Raw genomic sequence first — 27,031 nt, 5'->3', positions numbered from 1 at the left:
TAATGCTTTAAAAATGTTTTATTGAAAATTTAACATGTATTGCATGAAAGCACTGATATAACCTATATCAGACTATTTACTGCCTCAGGGAGGCAATGGAGAGAGGGAGAAAATCTGAACTGCAAAATGTCAGAAAACAATTTTCAAAAATTGTTCTACAGGTAATTGAAAAAAAATTGAAAATATTTTTAAAAAGAAAGCCCAACATTGGAACATGAATAAGACCAACTAAATTTGCTCTTAATTATTTACATTTCAATTAATTTTAATACATAAAACATCATAAAAATTTTAGTCCCTCCTGAATCTTCACCAGGATTCTTTGTCCATTCATTTCCATTCACTTTGTTTCTTATATAGTAATCATTCTTGTAATTCTGTTTTTTCTTTGCATTATTTACTTAATAAAGGGTTTTTTCTAGATTTCTCTGCATATCTTATTTTTAGTTTTTAATTATGATATTTTAAATGTGAACTTATCAAAGTAAGTTGTTAGGTTTTTAAGATAATATTAACTACCAAAAAATCTGGCTAGAACTTCAAGAGTTAGAAGACTTACAGCTCTTGGTCTGTCACTAACCCACATCAGCTACATAATCTTGAACAAATCACTAAATTCCTCATTGCCATAGTCTGACAATGTATAAAATGAAGATATTAATAACTGCTCAGCTACACAGTTATTATATAAGCTGTGATAAGTTATCAAATATTTTGAAATACAGTATAATAATTCAATTTAAGTTGAATATAATTGTCAAATTAAAAGACTAATATGTTTACTACCACATAAATTTAAAAGTGAGTATTCTCCAGTCAATTTTTCAAACAACTCCCTTGGACATCAGTATTTACTTTTGGCAAGTGTAAAAACATAGTTTTAAAGTTCACATAATTTTTTAAAAATTTATTTTTTAATAGCTATTCTCCGATTTTATTCTTCATTCTTGGTACCCATTAGCTTTCTTAGTTTGTTAAAAAAAATAGAGCACAATATTCATTACAAGTTTATCAAACATGACCAAAAAGTTAACAAATTATTCTGTTTACAAATTAATAGAACTAATTTCTTGCTACTTTCCCACAGTATTCTTGGCATTTTTTATCAATTGGTACATAAATGAATAGAAAAATAGAAGATTGTCATACTGTCCTTTGTATTGCTCTTTTAAAACAGCCGTGTGGTAATCTACTAAAAAATAATAAATAGCTTCAATTGTTGAAAGGAAGGTATCTGGCTTTCCTTTCTGATGACGCCAAAAGCAAGTTTTCCTTGTCTTCAACTCAACTTGTAACAAACCTGTAAAAATAAATATTATGAAGTATGAATAAACTATTTCCAAATAATGCCAAAATTATTAAGATTTGTTTTATCTATTAAGCTTTTTCCCTTTAATAATTAGAACAATTCCTTCCATTAGTCCATTTGTTGGACTAATGTCCAATAGGTAAGGCACTATGTCCAGTGCTTTAGAGAATCTATTAGTAATATGTCATATAGAGGAATGTTCTTTATAAACCATTGTTAGCTAATTACCACATACCAGCAAGGAGACAGTTGAGTGGTTAACATTTGGGAAATTTGGGAAAACTATTTAGGCAAACTATGGACCACTTATATCTGTTATCTACTTTTTTGTTTTTACATCCTCAGCACATAGAACAATGCTTTGCATATAGCAAATCCTCAATAAATGCTTGTTAAAATTAATTTAAAAAAAATTTTAAACCCTTACCTTCTGTCTTGGAATCAATGCTGTGTATTGGCTCCAAGGCAGAAGAGGGGTAAGGGCTAGGCAATGGGGGTCAAGTGACTTGCCCAGGGTCACACAGCTGGGAAGTGTCTGAGGCCAGACTTGAACCTAGGACCTCCCATCTCTAGGCCTGACTCTCAATCCACTGAGCTACCCAGCTACCCCCCAAAATGAATTAAATTGAACTGAATTGGCCATTGGTATGAAAATCGTGATTCTGAAGGAGTAGTGAATAGCACCTCTTAGAATCCAAAATAGTGTGACATGTACCAGTGCTTGGCACAGGGCCTGGCACATAGTAGGCACTTAACAAATGCTTATGGATTGATTGATATACTCTAGACTTTGAGAGAACAGCCTTAAAAGGCTAAGAGAAAGAATCGGTATGATGCCACAACCTAAAATTCTTTAGAGGATGTCAGAATAGGAAGGATAACAAGTTCAAGAATAAATTTCTGAAAACACAGGGAAAATAATTTAGATGAGTAGGAAAATGGAAAGTTGCCCAAACAAACCAAAGTGGATGCATAGGAAACTTACCAACCAACTTAAACTTTAAAAAAATATTCAGAAGACGGAACTAAGATCTTAGAGGATGGGATGGAAGTATAACACAGATTTGTAAAATGTGATAATACTGCTACTCCTGGTAGATGGTATGGGGATAATGTATAATAAAAATAAAAGCTACTTACCTCTTATTTAGTTAATAATAATAATAATAGAAATTAACATTTATATAGCACTTACTATGTGTCAGGGACTATACTAAATATCTTACAGTTATTATCTCATTTGTTTCTCACAATAATCCTGGCAGGTAAGTGATAGTATCATCCCCATTATACAGAGGAGGAAACTGGGGCAAAGAGAGATGAAAAGACTTTCCCAGGGTCACACTGATGGGAAGGTCACACAGATAAGACTGAGACAAGACTTTAACTCAGATCTTCCTTACTCCAGGGCTCTCTCTATGCACTGTGCCACCTACCTGCCCACTATTTCAAAGTTAAGGTAAATAACCCTTAAACTAAAAAAATCAGATTCATATGGTTGATGGGAAGTTGGGGATTTTCAAGCAAAGGCTGATGAGCCTAATCAGGTATGAGCAATGTCTATATGTAGGAGCTGCCAGAGACATGTGACTAGTGTCCGTACTACCTCCCAGGAGCAGCAAACAAAAAGCTGCATGTGGGTCGTCAGTGGCCACCGCTCTCTGAGTCAAAGCTGAGCTGAATGGAAAGCCAGGATCACTGGCACATCCCTCTCTACCCCCCTCACTTTGCAGTTAAGGAAGCCAGGGCAAAGAGAATGGTTTGTCCCAGGTCATGGGGGAGGTAGCAGCAGAACTGTCTCTGAGCAATGTCTTACAATGTGTGGTGATCACCAGCCGAGGCAGGAGAATCCCCGACTCTCTAGATCTGTGGACTATAAATGGACCTATGAAAAAGTTCGTGACAAAAATATCCTAGAAAAGGACTATCAATTTGTGGTCTAGTTCAATGTCAGAAGAAGCTTCCTTTGTTGACTTTTAGGTAATAGAGTTTTTACATGGTGAGACCAGGGCGCAGTGATTATCATTCTCTTTATGTTTTAAAAGTGAGTATTCTAGACTTCATTTTAACCCAGGTGAGTTATGACTAGACTACAACATGTAACAAATAGGGAACATCTAAAACATAGATAAAAGAAATGTGTGGAAAATGTATCACTGAAAAAGAAGCCAGGTTGGTCCTGTGATGAGAGAGGATAGTTAAAGGAGAGCCCTGGTGCTCTTCCAATATTTTGAAAATATCAGTATAAATCAAGGAAGAACTCCAGCACGAGGAGAGGGCACAGGGTGGACTGCCTGAATAAAAACAAGGACAAAGAATGGGTAGACATGGATGGTATACAATCTGCATCAACGGAGGGAACCTTGGACATCAATGATACGTGATAAATGCAAACAATTTGATCAGCACATTCTTTACCAGATAATATCAAAACATAAAAAATTCCAGATTAGTGATGAACCCACTACTAAGAGGAAAGTGATGGCCAAAGGATGCAGAATGAGACACACATTTTTGGACACAGATGATGTGGGTATTTATTTTCCTTGACTATATAATTGTTAAAAGGGATTTCTTTTTTCTATTCAATTGGGGTGAAAGGAATAAGGGGGGCAAGGGAAGAGTATCCCCAGGGCCACCAACAAATGAGAAGATAAAAAAAGACTAGAAGGTATCACAGACAAACTGGGCAAACTCTGAAAGTTGCATTTGACTTTCTTATATATGTAAAAAGGAAAGCAAGCAATATCCATATATGATTCTCTGTTTTACAATGTACATGGAGATGTTCACTGTGTTTGATAAGTACAGAATTAAAAAAATATTATAAATAATAGCTTTCATTTCTATGTTTTTTAAAATTATTTGAGGCATTTCCATACCTGTTATTTCATATGGAAATTATAATAGCTCTCTGATACATTAAGGTCAACACATTAAGGATTAATTAATTAATTAACCCATTAATTCCTTGTGTGAAATACTTGGGCAAGAATTCCCTCCAGAGAAATCAATCAAAACATGCCTATAATTTATAGTTTTTAAAGAGTTTACTATAATCTGGGGAAAAATCTGAAAGAATTATGATGGGGAATGCTATCCACCTCTAAAGAAAAACTGTTGGAGTTGGATGGATGCAGAACAAAGCATACTATCTTTCACATCAGTGTATTTATGGTTTTATTTTGGGGTTTTGGTTTTGTGTGAGTATGCTCTTTCAAAAATGATCAATATGGAAGTGTGTTTTGCAAGATAATACATGTATAGCCCAGATCAAATTGTTTATTTTCTCTGAGGGGGAAGAAACAAAGTTTGTATTTTATAATTTTGGAAAATGTATATTGAAAATTATCATTACATGAAATTAGGAAAATATCTTTGAATTTAAAAAAAAGAGTTGACTGAAGATTGGAGAAATAGGGATTTGTCTGTAAGCACCCAAATAATGAGGGGCAAAGACAGAAGGCAAAATGGAGATTTTCCTGACTTTCATGTCTATAAACCACATAGGATAAATATTCTCATCTGGAAGATATGGAAACAAGCTCTAAGAAGTGAAAAGTGACATATAAGGTCACACATCTATTTAATATCTGACTAGAATTAGAATTCAATTGAATTCCTATCCCTATGTTTTTTCTTCTATAATATTGCCACTATGTGTCAGAGACTGTTTCCATTTATTTTGAAATCTGCCTGAAAGATGTCATATTTTTACAAATAAAAAGCAAAATATGCTTTTATAGCTGAAGTTTGTTTCTTTAAAAAAAAGAAGTGATGGTGTGGACATGAATATTTCATAAATTATTCATTTGACAAGCATTTATTAAGGAGGTTTTACTATGTGCCAGTCACAGAATTAGGGGTTAGGGCTACAAAGTCTAAAATGAAATAGTTACTGTACTGTCACCATGAGCTTCAACACATGATTTTGATATCTATTGCTAATACACTCTCAAAGATATTTTTAAAAGGAATAAAAAATATTTTAAGCTGTATTAATCACAGAGGAGTTAACAGAGGTCCTAAAATATTCTATGTCAACTATGGACTTAGTGACTGCTTATCAACAGTAATTATTGTATAGTGTAAGAATTTGCTTGAAGCTCAGACACTAATTTGGTTGATTTCCAAGTTGACTAACCTTTAATGTATTTAAAAAAATTTTTAAAAGATATTTAACTATTTGTTATCAAGCCTGTAAAGGAAATATTCATTTTATTAAAATGGATGAGATCCAAATATAATAATTATGAAGGAATCAGGTGTGAGGAGATACCTAGAAGAAACATAAGCATTTAAATGATCACAGGCATGTAAAAGTATCTGGGCCCCTGGGCATATATTAACTATGCCTTTGATTGGTTTAACAAGGCCACTACCCCAATATTTTGATTTCCCCCCCTAATATTCCTTTTTTGTCTCACAGAGTCATTAATTCTATATGGTCTATTCTAATTTTCAGAGAACCCATTACTTGGATAAAGACTTCTACCTTCCACTCTAAGCTATTGACTTTCCTTTAAATCTTTCCTCTTTATTTTACTTGTAATCCTATGTTATCTCTTATTTAACAAAAATTTTTTTCAATTACACATAAAAACAATTTTTGATAATTGTTTTCTGACATTTTGCAATTCATATTTTCTCCCTCTCCCCTCCTCAACTCCCTGAAATGGTAAATAGTGTTTTCATGCAATATATGTTTCCAAATTCCCCAAGCTATGACAGAAGACATATATGACAAATTAAAAAACAACAACAACAAAAAAAAACTCATGAAGGAAATAAAGTGAAGGACGGCATGCTTTGATTTGCAATCATATTCCAACAATTTGTTCTTTGGCTGTGGATAGCATTTTTTATCATGAGTCTCTTGGGGTTATCTTGGAACCTTGTTTTGCTGATAATAGTTTAGTCCTTCACAGTTGATCATGGTATACAATTTCTGTTATTGCACACACTATTCACTTGGTTCTGCTCATTGTACTTTGTATTGGTTCATATTAATCTTTCCAGGTTTTGCTCAACTCATCCTGTTTGAAGTTTCTTATGGCACAATAGTATTCTATTACAACCATATATCACAACTTTTCAGCCACTCCCCAAATGACAGACACCCCCTCAGTTTCCAATTCTTTGCCACTACAGAAAGAACTACTAAAAATATTTTTGTATAAGTAGGCCCTATCCCCTTATCTTTGATCTCTTTGGGATACAGACTCAGTAGTGGTATTGCTGAGTCTAAGGGTATGCATGGTTTTATGGCCCTATGGGCATGGTTCCATATTGCTATCTAGAATGGTTGTATCAATTCACAGTTCCACCAACAGTGTATTGGAGTCCCAAATTTCCCATATCCCCTACAACATTTATCATTTTTCTTTTTTTCATATTAGCCACTCTGATAAGGGTGAGGTGGTATCTCAGAGTTGTTTTAATTTGCATTCTTTAATAAGTAGTGATATGGAGCATTTCCTCATATAGCTTCATTTATCTAAGAACTGCATGTTCATATCTTTGACTATTTATCAACTGAGGAATGTTTTGTATTCTTTTAAATTTGACTCAGTTCTCTATATATTTCAGAAATGAGGCCTTTGTCAGAGAAATTTGCTATAAAAATGGTTTCTCAATTTGTTATTTCCCTTCTAATCTTTGTTGCATTGGTTTTGTTTAATTTTTAATTTAATGTAATAAAAATTAACCATTTCATTTTTGGTTTCTGTCTTCTTTAGTCATAGATGCTTTCCTTATGCCCAAGTCTGACATATAAACTTTTCTGTGTTCTCCTAATTTGTTTTTGGTATCCCTCTTTATTTCTAGATCAATTATCCATTTTGACTTTATCTTGACGTACAGTGTGAGATGCTGGTCTATGCCTAGTTCCTGCCATATTGTTTTCTAGTTTTCCCAGCAGTTTTTGTCAAGTACTAAGTTCTTCCCCCAATAGCTTGGATCTTCAGATTTATCAAATACTAGGTTTCTGTATTATTTTACTTTATTACTTCCAAATATTCTTGTAGTCCTGATGGTCAAGCCATTTTTTAATCTTAGGACTGCCCTATACTTATTGTGTTGTTATTCTCTTCTTCTTGGTTTATCTTAAGGATTTCTTGACCAATAATATTTCATTATTGTTTTTGGTATCTTCTTTTGTTTACTCCTATGCCCAACTTTAGTTCCTCTTTGGATTTTTTATACCAGGGCCAAGGCCCACCTATTTTCATACTCTTTGATAGTCCTGACCATGATTTCTTGGGTTCCTGATGCTAGCTTTTTCTAGTCTGAGACTCTCCTGTTTGCAAATTGCTGATTTCCAGAATGTTCACCTGAGCTCCTGTTGGCTTTCCTGATAAGAACTTCTTCTAGCATTTGAGGCTTCCTACAGTTTTTTTTTTTGTTTTTGTTTTTGTTTTATTAAATCTTGGGCTGGATGAAGGAACTTACTGATCTTACCCTTAGATTTCTTAACTATTATTCAATGTGGTTTCTGAAATACATGTAGAAGAACTAGGCTTCTCTATGACTTTTCACAGTACCATCTTAAACATGTCTTGGGCAATTTAATTTCAGATACATATGTAAAATACTTCCCTTTCCCTCAGTAGATTTGCCCCTCCCAACAAGTATTCTGTTGATATTTCTACTTAATATGCTATACTTTGCAAGCATAAAATAGCCAGAGACATCTGTGTAAAGTCTGTTAGAACAGTGAATAATTGCCCTGTTGAGGAGGTTTCTTGACCTTAGCAATAAGGTAAAATAAACTTGTAACTTCCATAATATTAGGCGTTTTGATGTTAAGAGGTTCATTGTTGTTTTATTTAATAAATTTTCAACAACTTAAAATATGTAAAAAGCTAAAGAAAATAATTTATTGCAAAAAATCATTGTTTCTTATTAAAGTAACTCAGGCTTAGGAAGAAATGGCTGTTTTGGCAATTTTACACATCCTTACAACATATGCAAAAGCTAAAAATTCATGCAGAACCTCAAGTAATCCTTTTACTGCTGGGGTTGAGGGGTGGGTAAGCACAAAAAGGTAAGAAGGGAGAGAAGGGAAAGAACTCTCCACTACAAAGTTGTACACTTTGTAATTAACTAAAGTTTAAAGGAACTTGACATTTCTACTTGGGATCTCTAATTTAAACTCAGAGTATTGCTTATGTCTTAGATTCCATAATAAAAAAAGATTTTGTAAGAATCTAGGACTATAGCACAAGTGCACTTAGAAAACACAGAGGGTAGTGTGATGCATTTAATTCTAGGTACTTTATGCTTTTCCAAGTATTTTCTCATCATTCTAACTGTTCATACATTAGCTCTCTCCTTTGACCCTCACAATCTTCTTATGAGATAGGTATAATGAAAACAGAACATGACAGGCTCTGCAGAGAAAATTTTCCAGCTCTTTATGATCCCTTCTACCACCTGGAGTAATAGACAAAATAGTTGTGAATGGGACTGTCCAACAATCAGATCTTTGGCCTCAGAGTTTTTGCCTTTTTACTTCTTCCTTAATATTCTTCCTCTACTGAATCCTTTTTGAAAAATCTGGTATTGAGTAAGTGAAGAAAAACAGAATGGAGATTTGGGGCAAGTAATTATAGTTAAGAAAGTAGTCAAAAGCTTGGTCACACTATTCACTTATTACCTGTCTCCAGGTCTTCTTCTTGGTTTACCATTATATCTTTTTTTTTTAATCCTTACCTTCCATCCTGGAGTCAATACTGTGTATTGGCTCTAAGGCAGAAGAGTGGTAAGGACTAGGTAATGGAGGGTTAAGTGACTTGCCCAGGGTCACACAGCCGGGAAGTGTCTGAGGCCAGATATAAACCTAGGACCTCCCTTCTCTAGGCCTGACTCAATCCACTGAGCCACCCAGCTGCCCCCTTTACCATTATTTCTCAAAACAAACACTTCAAGTCTTCTTATGGTCACTGATGATATACAGTTCTTTTTACCTGTGCCAAATGTACAGATTTTAATTACAGACTGAAACTCCTCTCACAGATACCAAAATCCTGCCATTCTAGGATACTGACAACAGAATTTTCCAAGTTACATCTTTTCTTTCTTAGCACATGGTATAGTATATTAAAATGCTGTAAAGAAACTTGAAGCTTTTAGATACATCAGGATAAAAGTATATGAATAAGTCTGAGGAAAAGGGAGTCCAAGATAAGGTCCAACTACCTCTCCCACAATAAAATCTTTTTCTGAAACTCCAAGTCTTCAAAATCACAATCTGTCAGCAGGTGTGATTTTCTTTCATCCATCCTCTGATTCTAAAACTAATCAGGGCCTATCTGGGACCACTGAGAAAGAAAGTAATATGGCTGCTCACACTATTTAGACAAGCTGGGAGGCACCAAATATAATTCTTTGGAAGAAATGGAAGACCATCAGTCTTGTGTTTTGCCCCGCTATTATATCTGAAGATACTTTAGACTAGAGGTGTCATAAAACATGGCCCAGGTTGCATGCAGCCCATTATATTCTGGAGAATAGCCCAAACCAGACTAAAATAGAATTGGGAAATATTTAACAAAATAAATGAAAATACAATAAAACATGGATTACACTCCATTTTAAACCTAAGTAAATATGCAGCCCAAAGGGATCCTTATATATAGATTAGTAATCCCCTTCTATTTGAGTTTGACACCACTGCTCTATACCGTATCATCTCCCTGGCTGCTAGTTCTGTTGATCCACAAGTACTCACATGAGCTCTCTTTTATAAGCTGTCTCCTGCAATAAGAGTATGAGTTCCTTGAAAACAAGTATTGTCATGCCCTTTATAATTATATCTCCAGAGCTTAGCACAGTACTTGACACATAGTGAGCATTCAATACATTAGTTTATTGTGTTGTAGTGAAAATTTTCACCTTTAAGATTGTTATATTAAAACTGTGGCTGCCAAGGAATTTACTTATGAAATTCCTAAAATGAAACACTCAAGTCAGGATGGAATTTATTGTGAGTTTAATCACAATGGGAGTAAGGAAAAGGAGAGGGAGAGAAGGAGAAAAGAGAAAAAGGGAAAGGGGTTACTCAACCTCTGACCAAGGCAAAGGGAGATTAGGCCCAAAGGGCCAAGATGGAAAGGAATCAGTCCTTGACTCACGTGACCGATCTGAAGGGAAGCTGTCTGCGGGCCTCCTCCCTGTTCAAGCTCCTAACACGAACTGGCGTCTAGCCCTGTCTACAGGAAGTGAGCGAATTCCAGAGGCTGCTTTCTCCATCACTTCCTGTGCCTCACACGTACCAATGGTGGCTCAAGCTTGGCTTAGGACAGCCCAGGTGGGCAGTTAATTATTTCTGATTTGTCCTTGACTAGCACATGCCCGTGTAGTGTGGGTGTGCACAATTTTTTGGTGCTAGACCAAGATGGAGATTTTTAAAATTCACAATTGCATTATTATTATTACTCAAATACACTTTGATTTTTCTAGCCCTAGGCAGATGGAAGTTATTCTTAGTGAGTCAAATAACTCAGTTCTCTTTCACTGTGAAAGAAGTCACATGACTGATTCCATATACACTTTTTTCAGGGATGAGAGTGATTGCCACAGTTGGTTAAATATGTAACATTATCAAATGAGAAAACTAAAATAGACACAAGTTAAATGAGTGACTTACCCAGGATCAACAGTATAGAGCAGAAGCAAGAGCAAATACCAGAACCCCAACTCTCCTGAATTTTTATTTTGCTATACTTTTCTCTACATTTTATCCTTTATTTCTTTTTCCCTTAGAGCCAATTCACTCTGTACTCTCTTTGCCCAACTATTATCTGCTCTAGCTAAAAAAGTTATAATATTCCTTAGACCCCTTTAATTTAAATCTTTTTCCAGAAAATCTACTTGTTAAAATGATTCTGATCAATTTAAGAAAAATATAGCTAATAAAAAGGAATTGACTAATAATACACCCAATATGATGGCTGTAAACCAAAAATACCATTTTGGCTATGTTAATAGCAGAAGCAATCTAAGTTTATGGTCCTGTCAATGGTAAGACTTTGGAAATAATAAATCTATTTTATGGGTTTTTAGTGAATGAAGTGTGGTAAATCAAACTAACTAAAACTTTTTACTATTCTGCTACGGACAAAAAAAATTATCCTTCAATGTTAAAGATAATAAAAAAATACCTTGGAAAATATGAAATAAATTTTATTTTAGGTAATACACTATAGAATGTTATGACATAAGAAAATGCTTAAATGTATGCATAAGAATTCCACTAAAGTAATCATTTTAGTATAGAATAGCCTTATTTATCCAGTCTCTACCTATCTATATTTTTGGTTTGCCAACTATACTGAAACATACCGAATGCAAACACATGAAAAAAATTATTTCAACTCAATATAGATTTTTATATTTTTGTACTATGTCAAAATAGAAAGCAAAGCAAATCATAATAAATAATGTAAGTATCTAATGTGTACATGACACATTTTGTTTTGGAGCTTCCTTACCTTGAAGTCGTTCATCAGCAATTATCTTGTGGGTCTGGTTCCAGGTACTATCTATAAAAATTACTTTCTTCAGCAAGGAGTCATCTTTCCTGTTGATGTCTCCTACATCTCTATCCTCTTCTCCTTCCACTTTTTGGCGTTTATTGGGTAGGTTGTCAGATCTGTCATTTTTGCTACTATCCAAAGCATTACTTGGAATATGTTTATGCAAATAAAGAGAAATATCTTCTACTGAGACAGAATCGGGACCAGGAAAAACAAGTACAATCTAGAATGAAGAAAATTCAGATCAGTGATGTTCTACATGGATCTTTAAAAACTAAAGTCAATGCATACCAATATATTCACGTTTCACTTGTAAAGTTGACTTCAAACTGTTTGTAGGGGAAAAAATTGGTCAGTTAGTTGCTAACATGGATTTTACTATCTATTGTTTGTACAATTCCTTTAATACATATGGTAACACTTTAATTTCAATTAGATTTTATTTCCAATGTAATTTTGTTGTTGTTAATTATTTCAGGCATGCCCAACTCTTCATGATCCCATTTAGATTTTCTCGTCACATATATAAAAGTGGTTTGCCATATTCTTCTCTAGCTCATTTTACAGTTGAGGAAACTGAGGCAAACAGGGTTAAGTGACTTGACCAGGGTCATACAGCTAGTAAGTGTTTGAAGTTGGATTTCAACTTGATCCCAGGCCGAGCACTCTCTCCACCATACCACCTAACTGCCCAATTTTTCTATATAATCAAACACTGGTATCAGTAATATCTGATATCTAACAGTTTAAATATGACAAAGGGAAATCCAACAACAACAAAACACAGAGGTATGGAGTCATTTCATATGAAGCAAATAAACCTACATAATTTAGAATCCTCATGGATACTTTAATATAACACAGAATATATTATAATTAAGTCAAGGTTTCAAGAAATTGCTAACTCCATTCAATCAGCAAATATTTCTAATAGACTAGGTGTGTGCAAGCACACATAAATACAATGAAACAGTCTCTCTGTCAATGTGTCTCTTTCTATTTATACATATACACATGCTCATATATATTAAATATGAAGATAAGTGGCAGTCCTTACAAGGTACATACAACTCAGTAGGTAAATGCACAGATAATATTAATAATATTACAAATCATATTCAGTATACCCATTCAGAAAACAGAAAACTATATGATAGATGTTAGAAATTCTTCTATTTTGTAGTTTTTTAACCATTTAAAAAATCAGAGTTTTAAAAAATATTCTGCTTTAAAGGAGTAAGTATTTAGAATTTTTATTCTTTTAACAACTTTGAGATAAATAAGTTATTCTTGTATTTAGTTTTTGAAAAGCTATGTTTAAGTACCATATGAAGTACACTGGGAAAAGGTGACCTACTTCATGTTTCCTTTCTTCATATTCTGGAATGCAAGGATATGTGTAAAGATTCACATCTTCAGGTGCTAAGAGTTTAGCATGTGCTGCAGTACTTTTGCCATCTGTCTCATGAGGATGTTTGATAATATCAATCTTCAGTGGAAGCTAGAACAAATAAAAGAGACAAGATCAAAAAGCATTTGCATGTTAAAAGTATATGCCTGTTTTCCTAGAAAAGACCATATGGGTTCTTAAGCCAAACTATTAAGTTTACAATAAATTCCCAGAGACATGCTTTTAATTAACTAAAAAAAAATCTGAAAGTCAGTCTTATAATCATGTCTAAAAAACTAAGCTGCTTTTTAGCACCAAATATTAAGAATGGCTATATCATCAAAGAAACACATGCATTTCCTCATTGATTCTGTCACTGGGCAATGGAACATTTTTCAACTCACTTAATATTCTGCCCTGAGAACAAAAATTCCAGTGATATTTTCATTAAAATTACTGAAATATTCAGATTCCAATTATTAACAGTATAGAATTTGTGCTAAGAACATTTTTCATAACTTCTAAAAATTTGGAGTGGGTTTTCTGTCTAAAAACAGAAATAGTAATATATGTCAAGCTCAGATAATTCTTTTACAACTATTAAAAACATCTTTTGGATGCTGGCTATTTAGATTTAAAATGCTGTCCCTAATGAATTTCTTATTTCTTAAAAGATTTCCATTATTTACCTTCTTATTACTACCTGATATACCTCTCCAGAAGTGATGTTGCTTAGTGGTGGACATTTATTCCTGATGAATTTAAGATGTTTTCATTGGAATAGTTCTGTAATTGTTTGTAACAAAGGAGATCAGTAGAGACATACATTTCTTAATCCTATGTAACTTCCTCTGCATTATTACCTAGAACAAATGTTCTTAAACTGAAATCTGTGAGCTTCCCCTTTAGTAATTTTGAAAAATGTGTTTCAATACAATTGAGTTTTTTAATCCTTTGTATTTTATGCTTTTAAAAATATCATTCTGAGGAGTCCCTAAGATGTCAAAGGGGTCCTTGATTCAGAAAAGGTAAAGAATTCCTTATCTGGAACCATGTATACATAAATTCTTTCATGTAAAGCCTCAGCTTTAACATAGGATTGACTCAGATCCTACCCTATACTGTTACCATGGTCATTAATGACCTCCTGGAGATATTTATTGCATTTGTGAGAAACAGATGATAGAGACTGGGTTTTCTCACTCTAAAAAAAAAACTTTAAAGTAAATATACTAACCTGCCTTTGTAAGGTTTTTCACTAAATCATGGCTTGACAAAGCTAGACTAAAATTCACATTTTTCCTCCTTAATGCACATTTTTTCTCCCTCTGTAGCCCTTCCCCTTTTGGGGCACCATAGTTCAAATACTGGCTATGTCAACCTGTACTTCTACCTACCTAAGATATTCTCTGCACAATATACAGCTAAGCTTTGGATTTTCTTAAATCACTGAGCAATTTTCACTTATTCAGTAAGGTATTAAATGGCATAAATGCTTGAAACCTGGACTCATGGCTATAAAGTCCTAGGTTCAAGTCCTACTTATGACACCTACCCTGAACCTGAGAAAGTCACTTAGTGCCCTAGAAAACTATGAAATATAACTTGCAGGGAAAGAAAAAAATCACAAGCCCAAGCCTATCCAGTAAAATTTGACTAGAAATGGGGAGAGCTGGACTTCAACTTAATAAGGATACTTCTGACTAGCAGGCTGGTTTATTATTTGGTTGTTGTTGTGGGATGGAGGGGAGGAGACTGGATGGAGAAAGTACTTTCATGTAAGAAAAAAAACTTTTTATAACTGCATACATTTTTATATATAACATACATATAAACATACATAATTTTATGTGTAAGCTATATATTTAGTTATATATCTTCCACACATTATGTCAACCCGAAGGCTCATTTCAAATAAAAGGTTTCTCTGTTGTTGGTTATTTACAACTTAATATCAATGACTTTACATAGATTAACAAGTAACTAAAATGGCCACAGACAGAATATTTTTATTGGTGGGGAGGAGGTGAGAAGAAAAAGAGGAAGGGGTATTTACCAGCAATTCATCTTTTGACAATATGCCCTTTGTCTTCCTACAACTCCTTCCTCTCCATCTTTATGGGCATGCCTGAGCACCCAGGAGAAATGGTTTTAAGGTGGATAAAACACCAGAAATCTGAAGGTTTTCTCTGCTGATATATGCTACAATTAAAGCAAGCTCAATCCAGCATTTCACATTAAGTTGCAATTTGGAATTCTAGAGGCTTGGGGACAGAAAAGCTCTTGGAGTCAAACCTCCCACTCAATCAACTTAGAGTAGTTTTCCTTCAGGTTTCTGCATTTACAACCCTCCACTACTTACACAGAATGAGCATCCATCTATTCCCAGACTGTCTGGTACCACTGTCCTTGTCTTCATGGTCTCTTAAGTCTCAGGCCAGCAATAGTACTGCCTCTCCCTGGGCATCCTGTGGCTGGCTGAGTTATAAGAGTAGGAAGATAAGGACAGGGAGGTGGAGTCAATATGGCAGCTTAGCAAGCAGCAAAAGGAAGATAAGGACAGAGCTAAACCTGATGAGCAGACAGAGTAAATGAGGTATAGGAATAAGATAGTGTGTCCTATAGCCATAAAAACAATCCTGCTAATTAACTTGGGCTGGCATGGTTCCTTCCTACTAATGTGCTGCTGAAAGAAATCATGAAACTCTGCAGACAAGGTCTGCTAAAATCTGGCCCATGATAACCTACTGGATGTTCCTCACACATAATACTCATCTCCCATCTCTGCACCTTTGCATGGCTGTACCTAGTGCCTGGAATGCCCTGTCTCTTCACCTCTATTAGAATCCCTGGCTTCCTTCATTATTTTATGGCCACACTATGTATGAAATCTTTATGAATGGCTATAAAAGAAGGAGGGGGAGGTGTGTGTTCAAGTGAACATTGCAATTCACTCTCTCAAAGCAGCATATAAAATTTGTAGCTGAAATGGACCAAGGCTAAATTCCACGTGCTTCAGAGTTGTACTGTTGCTCAAGTTGAATAATTCAAAGTCAAAACTTTGAAATTTTTTTACATTATAGAATAATAATGTGGTAAAGAATGAAAGGGCAGCCAGTATAAGAACTGATTCATTCATTTTAATGAGAAAACCCTTCAGAGCATAAGGAGGCAGTGAAGCTCCTAGTTATGAGCTCACCTGCTTAAGAGAGTACAGAGGCCCTTTGCTTTCAAAATGCAGCAGCAGCAGTTAGTAGCCACATAACTCTTTAAGGTTTACAAATTGCTTCATATTAGTTATCTCATTCAGTCTTCACTAGAACCATGTGAAGTAGATGCTATTATTATCATCCCCTTTTTATAAAGGAGGAAACTGAAGCTGAGGCAGGTTATGGCCTGATTTTCTCAGGACTGCAGTTAATCAGTGGCTAAGGTGAGATTTGATCAGGTCTTCCTGACTCCACTATACTCCATACTATACTCATTATGCCACCTAGAAAACATAGCAACTTGAAAGCTAATGCATATACTAACTCATCAGAAATTTTGTGAGAAAAAGCAAAGTACAGAATGGATATGTTTTGATTCATTTTTTCACAAAGCCTTGCCTTTAAATGATTTCCCCATATAGCCCAAAAAATATCTATGGAAATGTAGTCCAGGAAATTTTTCCTTCACCTTCTGATTTGTTATGGTAAAAATATGGTAGAAATTACAAAAATGAAAACTTCAGTGAGGCAGACTTTAGACTGATATAAAATAAAAACTTCCTAACAATTATAACTATGAATGTGGAATGGGTCCTCTTGAGAGGTAGAAGTTTCACTCTTAATTGAAGACTTTCAAGCAAAGGCTGGATTACCCTTTATCCAATATGTTGTAGAAGGAATGACTTCAAGTTTGTATTGGATTAGATAGCCTCTGAGGTACCTTCCAGTTTGGGAATCTTATGATAAGAAAAAAAAAATCTTACATTCTTGATCATAAATCATATTAAATGATTTTTAAAATAAGTTGATGTGTTTTATATTTTAGGAACCTTCATGCTCAAAAAGTATGTTTATATGAGTAAATATAGTTGGATAAAGAAAATATGGTTCTGTGGTCACTCACATAATGTATCAAGCCCTTGATCAGGAACACAATCTTCTCCATTCTAATTTTGTTTCTATGGGAAAACCAGATTTGACTTGTATGATTTTAGCTTACAATGAGTTTTCTAAAAATGTGGCCTGCCAAGTGATAGTATCTGTATGTGATTCCATTTGCATCTGATGGAACTAGAATGATACCATGAACTATAGCTTAATGTTTACATAGGCATGTCTTTATTTGAGTAGTTTTGAGTCTTTCTCTTTTATTGGTTTCATTTATTCTCAATATTTCTGAGATAAGGCAGGCATGTGTGAGAAGAAAATGTATTCTCCAGCTTCTGAGATATCTGGGGGGAAATTATTGAGTTTAAATGAGATTTCATACTTTCTGAATTCAAGGCAGTAAATTTTCCATTAGACTCATGGTTCTTAAAGTAAGATTAATGGATTTAATCTGGAAAGTATCTCAAAGATCAGCTAACTTAATATCACATTTTACAGATAAGAAAACTGAAGCCCATAAAGGTTGAGGGAATTGTCAAAGGTCACATAGGAAGTAAGTAGCCAAATTAGGATGCAAGGCCAGATACTCTCACTTCACTACCAATGCATGTGTAGTTATTTTTCCTCCTCTCACATCTTATCTTTATTGTCTGCACACCACTAATGGCATGTAAAGGTTTCTGAGATTAGTTCCAAAAAGAAATTGCAAAAAAGTATGTAGGGATCTGTTTGAGGTATATTTTCTAAGTAAATATAAAACATTAAAAAGACTTATCATTTAAAACTTTAAAAAATACATCTGAAATGTGATTCCTGCCACTGAAAAGAAAGCTTTAAATACTACAGTCATATTATATCCTTGCATTTCTCCCAACTCTTGAGGGCAAGGGCCCAGTATTATATTTATTTTATCTTCTTCACAAAGTTGTAGCATAGATGGAGCTGGCACATAAGGGATATGCAATAATTATCCATTTATTAATAAATGGGCAACACAGACAGTCCATCAAAGTGATCCAGAGAACAAAAAGTTTGAAAATTAGTGAATAAAACAGTATCAATTTAATTGGTTCTTAACAGTCAAAAATATTATTCAACATATGACGTCAGTTTCTGCTTCATTTTTGTTACTTGAATGCCTTTAAGCCAAATGAGTTATGAAAGTCTGGCTAAAATCCTTCTTGGGTCTATTAGGACAATGGTTGTTCTCTCAGTGAAATCTGAAACATTTTGGTGGTGCTGTGAAATACTTCAGGTGGTATATTAACTGATTTTCAAATGAAGTACATCATAAATATCTGTACATGTCATGTTTTTGTTATGGACAATAATTAAAATATTTAATAAAATTGTTATTGTTGTCACATCAAATTTTTATGAACCTTCTATCTACTAAATGTTTTAGTAGGTTTAGTTCATTGAGGTACTTTGTGTTTATAATAATAGAAAGACAATTTAAAGAATTACTAAGACCAAACTTATTGAGGCATATCACTGAACACTGTCAGCCACTCTATAGCAGAAATATACAGAAAGCTTTTTGAATCATACTCTACTCCCAAGCATTTCCTTTTTCACAAACCTTTACAACTGGAATCTGTTCAATTGGAACAGTTTCAACTGGAACATAACATGTGTAGCAGTAGAACATTCTTGAGCCTCCACATTTGAGACATTTGGCTCTACCACTCTGCTGGGCTTTTTGAAGAACTTCCTGAGATGCTAAACATAAGTTTTGAAGTGGATCTTCACTAGTTAAAGAAGTATTTTGTAATTCTGATTCACAATCTTTGCCGTCTTTGAAAAATGTCGGTGGACTTAGGGACATCTTTCAATTCAGACACACCTGTAATCAAAACAATGGTATATTTGTAAATGAAGACTTTCAACATAAAAACTTAGCAACAACAACAAAAAGCTTGTGTGCATATATGAATATAATACATACATCAAACAAATATAAATCTACATGAATTTGTACTTATATAAATATATGTTACAATATAGTTATATATCATAACATTATATAGATTTAGAGGTTGAAGAGACCCTAGAGTTATTAAATCCAATTTTATCATTTTACAGATGATGAAACCAAGACCCAGAAAGGAGGTGACTTGCCTATGCAAGCTATTAAGTAGATGATACAGTAAAATTGTCCCCCGCTTTTACTATATATGTAATTAATTTAATTCAAAAATGAAATGTCAAGAATGTGTGCTATCTAACAGTAACAGAACAATAACTATTGAAATTCTTAACCACTAAATTCACATGATAATTAAAAAGCAAAATTAACTAAAAATGGCAAATACCAATTACTTTAAATATATTCTTTCCATCAAAATTAAAAAACAAAAATGACTTATGAAAGCCACCTTGTTTTAGCTATGAAGATCAATGATGCTGAAAAGCCATTTTTTTCACTTAACTATGGCAATACTTTTGTCTCATACATTTTTGGTTTAGGCTATCTGGACATAACCAATGAATAAGTACTTATTAAATTCCTACTATATGCCAGGCACTGTGCTAGACTGTGGGGATACAAGTACAAAAGATAAAACAATATTTGGTAGAAGCTTACATCCTAATGGGCAAAAACAAGTATATACATATATACAGGTCATATGTTGAAAAAATACAAATTATACAAAGTAGGAGGAATTTAGCAATTGAAGGATTCAGGAAATTCTTCTCTCAGGAGACAGTGATTGAGATGCATCTTAAAGGAAGAAAAAGGCTCTGAGGAAGAGGAAAGGAAAGAGTATATTCCAAGCATGTGGAAAGACACAGAGAAATGGAGTATCATGACTAAGTAAGAGGGAAAAGTCCAGTTTGGCTCCTTTCAGAAAGCAGGAGGAGGAAGAATGTCCAATTGGGCTGGAAAGATAGGTTGGGGTCAAATTATGTAGGGTTTTAAAAGCTAAACAAAGAAGTTTATATTTTATCCTTGAAACAACAGTTCTGCACTTAAGGAAAATCACTTTGGCAGCAGTGTGTGGAATAGACTGGAGTGATGAGAGACTTGAGGCAAGAAGACAAATGAGTAGGTTGTTGCAATATTCTAGGTGAGAGGGGAGAAGAGCCTGAATTAATGTAGGAGCGCTGTGTGAGTGGAGAGAGTTCACATGTGGAAGATGTTGTAATAGCATGACAGCAAGATTTGGTAACTGGATTATGTGGGATGAGAGAGAGAGTAAGGAATACAGGATAAAAATGGAGGTTATAAACCTGATGTTTGGAAAGCATGGTGGTATTTCCAATATAAATAGGGGGAAAAGAAATGTTTAGGGGAAAAGATAATGAGTTCAGTTTTAGACAAGTTGAGTTTAAGATTTTTCAGTTTAAGTTTGAAATTTCCAATAGGCAACTGGTGATGTAAAACTGAGCAGAGAGGAAATAAGGAGTAAATAAATAGACCTAGGATCCATCTGCATATATACATGAGAATTAAAACCAAGGGAATTGATGAGGCAGTGAGGGAAGAAGAAAGAGTTGGGAAAGAGTTGGAGGACACTGTAAAGAGTACTAGACTTGCCATCTCCAGAAAACTATATTTAAAATCAGGCTCCGAAATATCCCATGTGACTGCTACTAAGTCACAACCCTTATTTTCCCCATCTATAAAAAGATTATATCTATCATCTAAGGATGCTATAAGGATTAAATAAGATAACATATATGCATATATAAAGTACTATACAAGTCTATATAAATGTCTGCTATTAGTAGTATTATTGGTTTATGTGAGCAATACACTATTAGCACAATCACAAGACACATGGAAAATAACAGTTTTAGTGCCAAAAAGCATTTTACATTTCTGATTTAATGCTATTACTAGTGTTATAATTTTAAAATGAATGAAATAACCAAAAGTAAGCTATCCTATAGCTGTCCCACTTAAATTTAAGAAAATTAACTGAACGACAAAGGGGTACCTAGGGTCAACAATATTCAATTAATTCAATATATCAATCAGTAATGTTCCTTATTAATTTCTTATATATGGATCTAGAAAAATTGATCTGTGAATTTTAAGTTTTTAAAAACAGAATGGGATGACTGAAAAAATGGGTTAAATATAACTGGAAGTCTTCCAAGACTTGCTCGGTTCCAGAATGATTCTTTTCAGATTCAAACTACACTAGATCATTTTAAAATTCTTTCTAAAATTGAGATTTTGGCAAGTAATTTTCAAATATAGTCTATAATGCATCTTAGAAATAAGGGAAAAAGTAATAAAATAACTTTCTCATTTAGATTTTTTTTCCAAAAGAGGATAATCATTTAAGACAGGCACATTTATAACCAAATACCAAAATACATCTTTTAAGAGGGAAAAGGCGGCAGAGGCCCCTTTAATTTGATATGCATTCCCTGGCTACAGACTGATTTTCATATTATATTGCCTTATGGTATTATGATGTTTAACTACGAAGCCTTGGGCACTTTTAGAACAGACAGCAGCAAAAGTAATGCTGCAAAAGCAAAAGGAAATACTCTGTGGTCTCAAAAAATAGAAAGCAAAATGAACAAAAAATAGAGTGGAAAATAAAATACAATATAATTTGCTAACAAGAAGTTAGTGACATTGATTTAACCTCTCATCAGGGGCTTTCTTCAGACTGCAAATCATAGTGAGGTTGAAGCCCACATAAAAAGACAGCAAAGAAAAAGCATGCTGGTCATTAAAGCAAGAGTAGCATATATTTGCCAAATCTACCCAAGGGGATAAACAACCAAAAATTGTTTTTCCATGTTGATTAGGTACAGGTTTATGCTCTTAAGGGGCTCAGAACAAGTAACAGTTTAGAGGGGTGGTCAAATCTCTCCTGATCTCACAAAATGTGCTCAGCATTCCCTCCCACCCCAAGTTACCTAGTTGTGAAATGGTTCCTCCAATCTATGTGTGTGACCTCAAATACTGTTTGTGAACAAAATAGTCACTTATTCTATAGGAAAGGGATTTCTTGGGTATTTTAAGGCTCCATCAGTCTAAGAGATCAAAGGAAATAAATCTCATATTCTACTTTGATGATAAAGATGATGCTAAGTACAACAAGCCAATAAAATTCAACTCATTGCATTCTTAGACCAATCTTATTCTGGCCAAACATTTCAGTAACCATAAAAGGTAAAACAAATCATTGTCATTACATGAAATTGAAAGTTTTGCACAAACAAAATCGATTTAGCTGGGATACAGAAAACTGTCAATGGGAACGAGGGGTTCCCTGCAGTGAATATCTCTAATAGTTTGATATCCAAGACATACAGGAAATGGACACATAAACATTTAGTTGATCCTCATTATTTACAGATTCTGTATTTGCAAATTCATCTACTTGCTAAAATTTATTCAGAACTTCAACATCAATATATGAGGTGCTTTTATTGTCATTTACAGACATGCACAAAACAGCCAAAAATTTGCTTCACCAGATGCCCATGTTCCCAAGTATGGTTAAACAAGGCAATATTCTGCCTTCTTGTTTCAGCTCTCAAACTCTAAACCAGTGCCCATTTTGTGGTCTATATAATTGTCACATTTTCAAATTTTTATGCTTTTTATTGGTTTTTCATTATTTAAAACGTTCCCTAAGCAAAGTGTTGAAGTGCTGTCTAGTGTCATTGTGCACAAGAAAGCTTTGATGTAACCTATGCAGAAAATCCATTTAGTAGATAAACTTCTTCAGACGGAAATTATGTAGTACTGTTCAATGTTAATAAATAAAAATTCTGTACGTTCAAAAGAAGAAAAAAAGAAAAAGGGAATTCACTGAATGGTATGTGAAACTACTCCAGAAAATGCTCGAGTAAATGCTGTGATCAGAGGCTCAAAGGAACTTAACCATATATTTCTTTTAGGAGCAATGTTTCAGTATTTATGACAACTTTATAGAATATACCACGAATGGTGAGAATTCTCTTTCTATATATGAATAAGTGGCTAAAAGATATGAATTAAAAATCCTCAAAAGATTTGCAAACTATTAACAATAAAATGAAAGACTGCTCCAAATGATAAGTGAAATACAAATCAAATGACTTAAATTTCCCTTAACGGGAAGCAAATTGGCAAATATGACAAAATACAAAAAGAGTCAATGGTGGAGGGCAATGCTCTCCCTGCTCCACTATGATTACTGCTCTCTTTAGCTTTCTTTAAGTCCCAACTAAAACCTGACCTTCTATAAAAAGCCTACTCCAACCCTTTAATTCTAGCACCTTCCCTCTGTTATTAATTTCCTATTTATCAGTTACATAGTTTGCTTTTATATTTTTTTTACATGTTGATGTTCTCCCCCATTAAATTTTAAATTCCTTAAGGGCAGACTTATCTTTTTCCTCTTCTTATACTCCAAGCACTTAGCAAAGTGCCTAGCACATAGAAGATGCTTAATAAATGCTTATCCATTGATGATTAATTGTTTGCTGGAAAACAACTACATTAACATGTCGCTGATGGGCTGTAAATTGGTGAAAGTATTCTGAATAGCAACTTGGAATTGGGCTAAAAAAGGTGACTAAAATGTTTATACCATTTGCTCCACAAATCCCACTACTAGACACATGACCCAAGAAAGTTTAAAACAGAAAGCTATATCAAATACATACATACATATATGTATATATATACACTATTCTTGTCAGCTCATTCCATGGTAGGAAGCAACTAGAAACAAAGGAGACACTCAGTGAATAAGGAATGAAAAAAATTGTGGCACAGGAGTGTAATGCAATATTACTGTGTCTAAGAAGTAATGAATATGAAGAATTCACAAAAGAATGGGAAGACATTAACTAATTCACAGTAACAAGAACCACAAAAACAAAAAAGTGACAACAATGTAAATTTAAAAAATTAAACATAATAATAACAATAACAGGTAAGATTTTTATAGTGCTTACCATGTGTCAGGCACTGTGCTAAGCATTTTACAAATACCTCATTAAATCTTCACAATAACCTTGTGAAGTAGGTACTATTATAATCCCCATTTCCCAGATGAGGAAACTGAAGCAAAGAGAGCTTAAGTGACTTGCTAGTTAGTATCTGAGACAGGATTTAAACTCAGGACTTCATACCTCCAGGCCTGGTACTCTATCCACTCTGCTACTTAACCGCCCAAATGTATAATTATAATGTGCAAGCTTGGTCCAGAGAAGAATTTTAAAAATGTTCTTCTCTTCTTTCCAGAGGAAAGGGTTAAAGTATGGAATCTTGAATATGCAGGCAGATTCAGCTGACATCTTGGTCTTAGTGAATTGACTTAAATTTTTTTTTTCTTTTTAAATCTTTTTATAAGAGATATATTATGGGTTAAGGAATGGAAGGCATATTCTAGAAAAAAAATAAAGGAAAGGAAAAAGCAACATATTGTATGAAGCAATGCTGTGCCAAGTGCCAAGCAAAGGGCATTACATAGACTAGGTCCAGTAAAATATAAGCTCTTTGAAGGCAGAGACAGTTTCATTTTCATCTTTGGAGCCCCAGCATCAAGCAGAGGACCCTGCACATCATAAGACTTAACAAATGAAAAGTGAACACCACCACACACACACACACACACAAAAAAACAAAAAACATGATACCTCCCTAGCTCTCCCTTCTAGAGATAAACATTCTGGGAACAGGAATCATAAACTTCTACTTTTGTTCTCTCCATAAAACCCATTATATATGAGGCAATAAACACCAGTTCAATGATTTTAAAACTGTTCTAGGAACTTTAATCACTCACTTATGCTTTTTCCTATTGAATAAAATGACAAAACCAGCTCTTAGAGACCACCTGTCTAAGCTAAGGCACCAAAGTCAATAGTTAAAAACCCATGCTATGATTCAACAAAACTAGCTACCAAGTATTGTAGGTACCAAAGATAGAAAGACAAAAATGAAAAATTCCCTACCTTCAAGGATCCTCTCATATAGTTGTAACTTTTTAAAAATTGTGACACTCAGTCTCTACATATTATCTACACACAAGGTAATTAATGAAGTTACTGAATTTGAGGGCTATCTCTGACTTCATTCACTCCATTCTGCTGGCACATAGTAGACAATTAGTAGATGTTTATTAACTGACTCAACAGATATGGAAACTGGGACACGGTGTCATATAGCTGTTAATTATCTCAGGCAGGTTTTGATTTCAGGTCTTCTTAACTCTAAGTTCAGTATTCTATACATTGTACCACCTATGTGCCTCAATGTATTATATATTATGTACCTCAAGAATTGTTGGAAGTTATGTTGTTTTATGTTACATGTTTTATAAATATGGAATGTGAATAGTCACAATTATTAGTATCAAGTGGTTCAAAGAAGTTCAAAGTTCAACATTACTAAAAAACAACTTGACAAAGTCATGAAGAATAACAATATTCCAGCTGAAAGGGACCTTAGCGACCCTTCATTTTACGGGCGAATTATCTGAGACCTTGAGAGAAAAGGAATTTATCTTAAGTCCAAGTACCTGTAACTGACAAATCCTGCACAACAGTCAAGTTTTGGGAATCCAAGGCTAGTGCTCTTAAAAATCATAGGTCTACTTAATAATTTTAACCTCAAGGGCATCCTTACCCCTTTGTTGTTAAATCTACAACAATATATTGCCTATTCTGCATGTCTCTGATAGGCCATGCTCTTTCCATGCTCACCTTTCCTACTGAAAGCACTGCAATATACATAGAATGACTCATCTTTTCTAATTACATATACTATGGGATTGAATATACACATACATACACACACTCACACACTCACACTCTTGGAACTGAATCAATCAAGCCACAAATACGCCAGGTACTATGCTAAGTTGGGTAGACAAGTAAAAAGGATGAAAATTATTCCTCCTGGAATGGGGCGCACATTTTATAGAGAGATAACAAGGGCTCATATACATTCATATATGCATATTAATTTATTTGTATACAAATATTCATATTTATAGTGTTTATTAATGTAGACTTATAAAAACATATAAATGCATGTATGTGTAAATATATATACACGTGCATAAAGCATACATATGTTGCCCCAAAAGTCTTAGGGCAGTTTTACATTTTAATATTTTAAAACTCTGTTAAGATTTTTGAGATTATGTTGCTGTTCAGTCGTTTCAGTCCTGATTTTAGTGATCCTTTTGGGGGTTTTCTCGGCAGATTCCTTCTCCAGTTCATTTTACAGATGAGGAAACCGAGGAACTATATCTATATGTTTAATACATGTGTACATGTGTATATACGCATATCTTTACATACATGCACGCATATGTACAAAACAGAATGATACAGTTAGGGTGTTTGAGCAGGGGGAAGAGTGTCGGGGATTTATACTTCCTCATTCCCGACCCCATTCTCATATCACTGCACTACCAATGTCCCACTCTCAGAGCCAGAAGGCCCAACTTGGGCCGTAACTCTCCCTCCTCCCGTTTCCAGCCTCCCACCTGGAGAAAGAGAGAAAAAAATGAAGTGGAATCCAACCTGCACAGCCCCCAAAATGGCCCACAGCTCCTGGAGCCTCAGCCCAGGCTCTCTCGCATCGCTCTCCACCTCAGAAGGAACCTGAATCTGAGGGGGCCGACAGCTCCACGACCCGGGAGGAGCACTTTCCAGGACACACCAGCGCGAGCTTCCGGAGCCGGTTACTAGAAAGGATAAGCGCTGAGAAGCAACCATTAAG

General features: G+C 34.3%; 2 protein-coding genes across 3 annotated transcripts in view; one reads left to right on the top strand and one right to left on the bottom strand.

Annotated features, from left to right (window-relative positions):
* DTWD1 (DTW domain containing 1) lies at window positions 1-26,967 on the bottom strand. The gene is made up of 5 exons (XM_001380471.5): window positions 26,833-26,967; window positions 18,917-19,180; window positions 13,205-13,348; window positions 11,803-12,070; window positions 1-1,300 (listed from the first exon to the last, which is right to left on the bottom strand). The coding sequence occupies exons 2-5, from the start codon at window positions 19,160-19,162 to the stop codon at window positions 1,074-1,076; spliced, it is 885 nt and encodes a 294-aa protein (XP_001380508.1). The 5' UTR covers window positions 19,163-19,180; window positions 26,833-26,967; the 3' UTR covers window positions 1-1,073.
* Window positions 26,891-27,031, top strand: part of FAM227B (family with sequence similarity 227 member B) — a 319,277-nt gene continuing 319,136 nt past the window's right edge. Inside the window, exon 1 of one of the 2 annotated variants that reach the window (XM_056810170.1) lies at window positions 26,891-27,031. The gene's annotated coding sequence lies outside the window, so the exon portion shown is untranslated. The other variant, XM_056810172.1, reaches the window with a different exon arrangement.

This window comes from Monodelphis domestica, chromosome 1, assembly GCF_027887165.1.
Source record: "Monodelphis domestica isolate mMonDom1 chromosome 1, mMonDom1.pri, whole genome shotgun sequence".
In the NCBI taxonomy this organism is placed as follows: Eukaryota; Metazoa; Chordata; class Mammalia; order Didelphimorphia; family Didelphidae; genus Monodelphis; species Monodelphis domestica.
The sequence above is the reverse complement of the archived record's forward strand: the minus strand, read 5'-3'. Positions and strand labels throughout refer to the sequence as shown.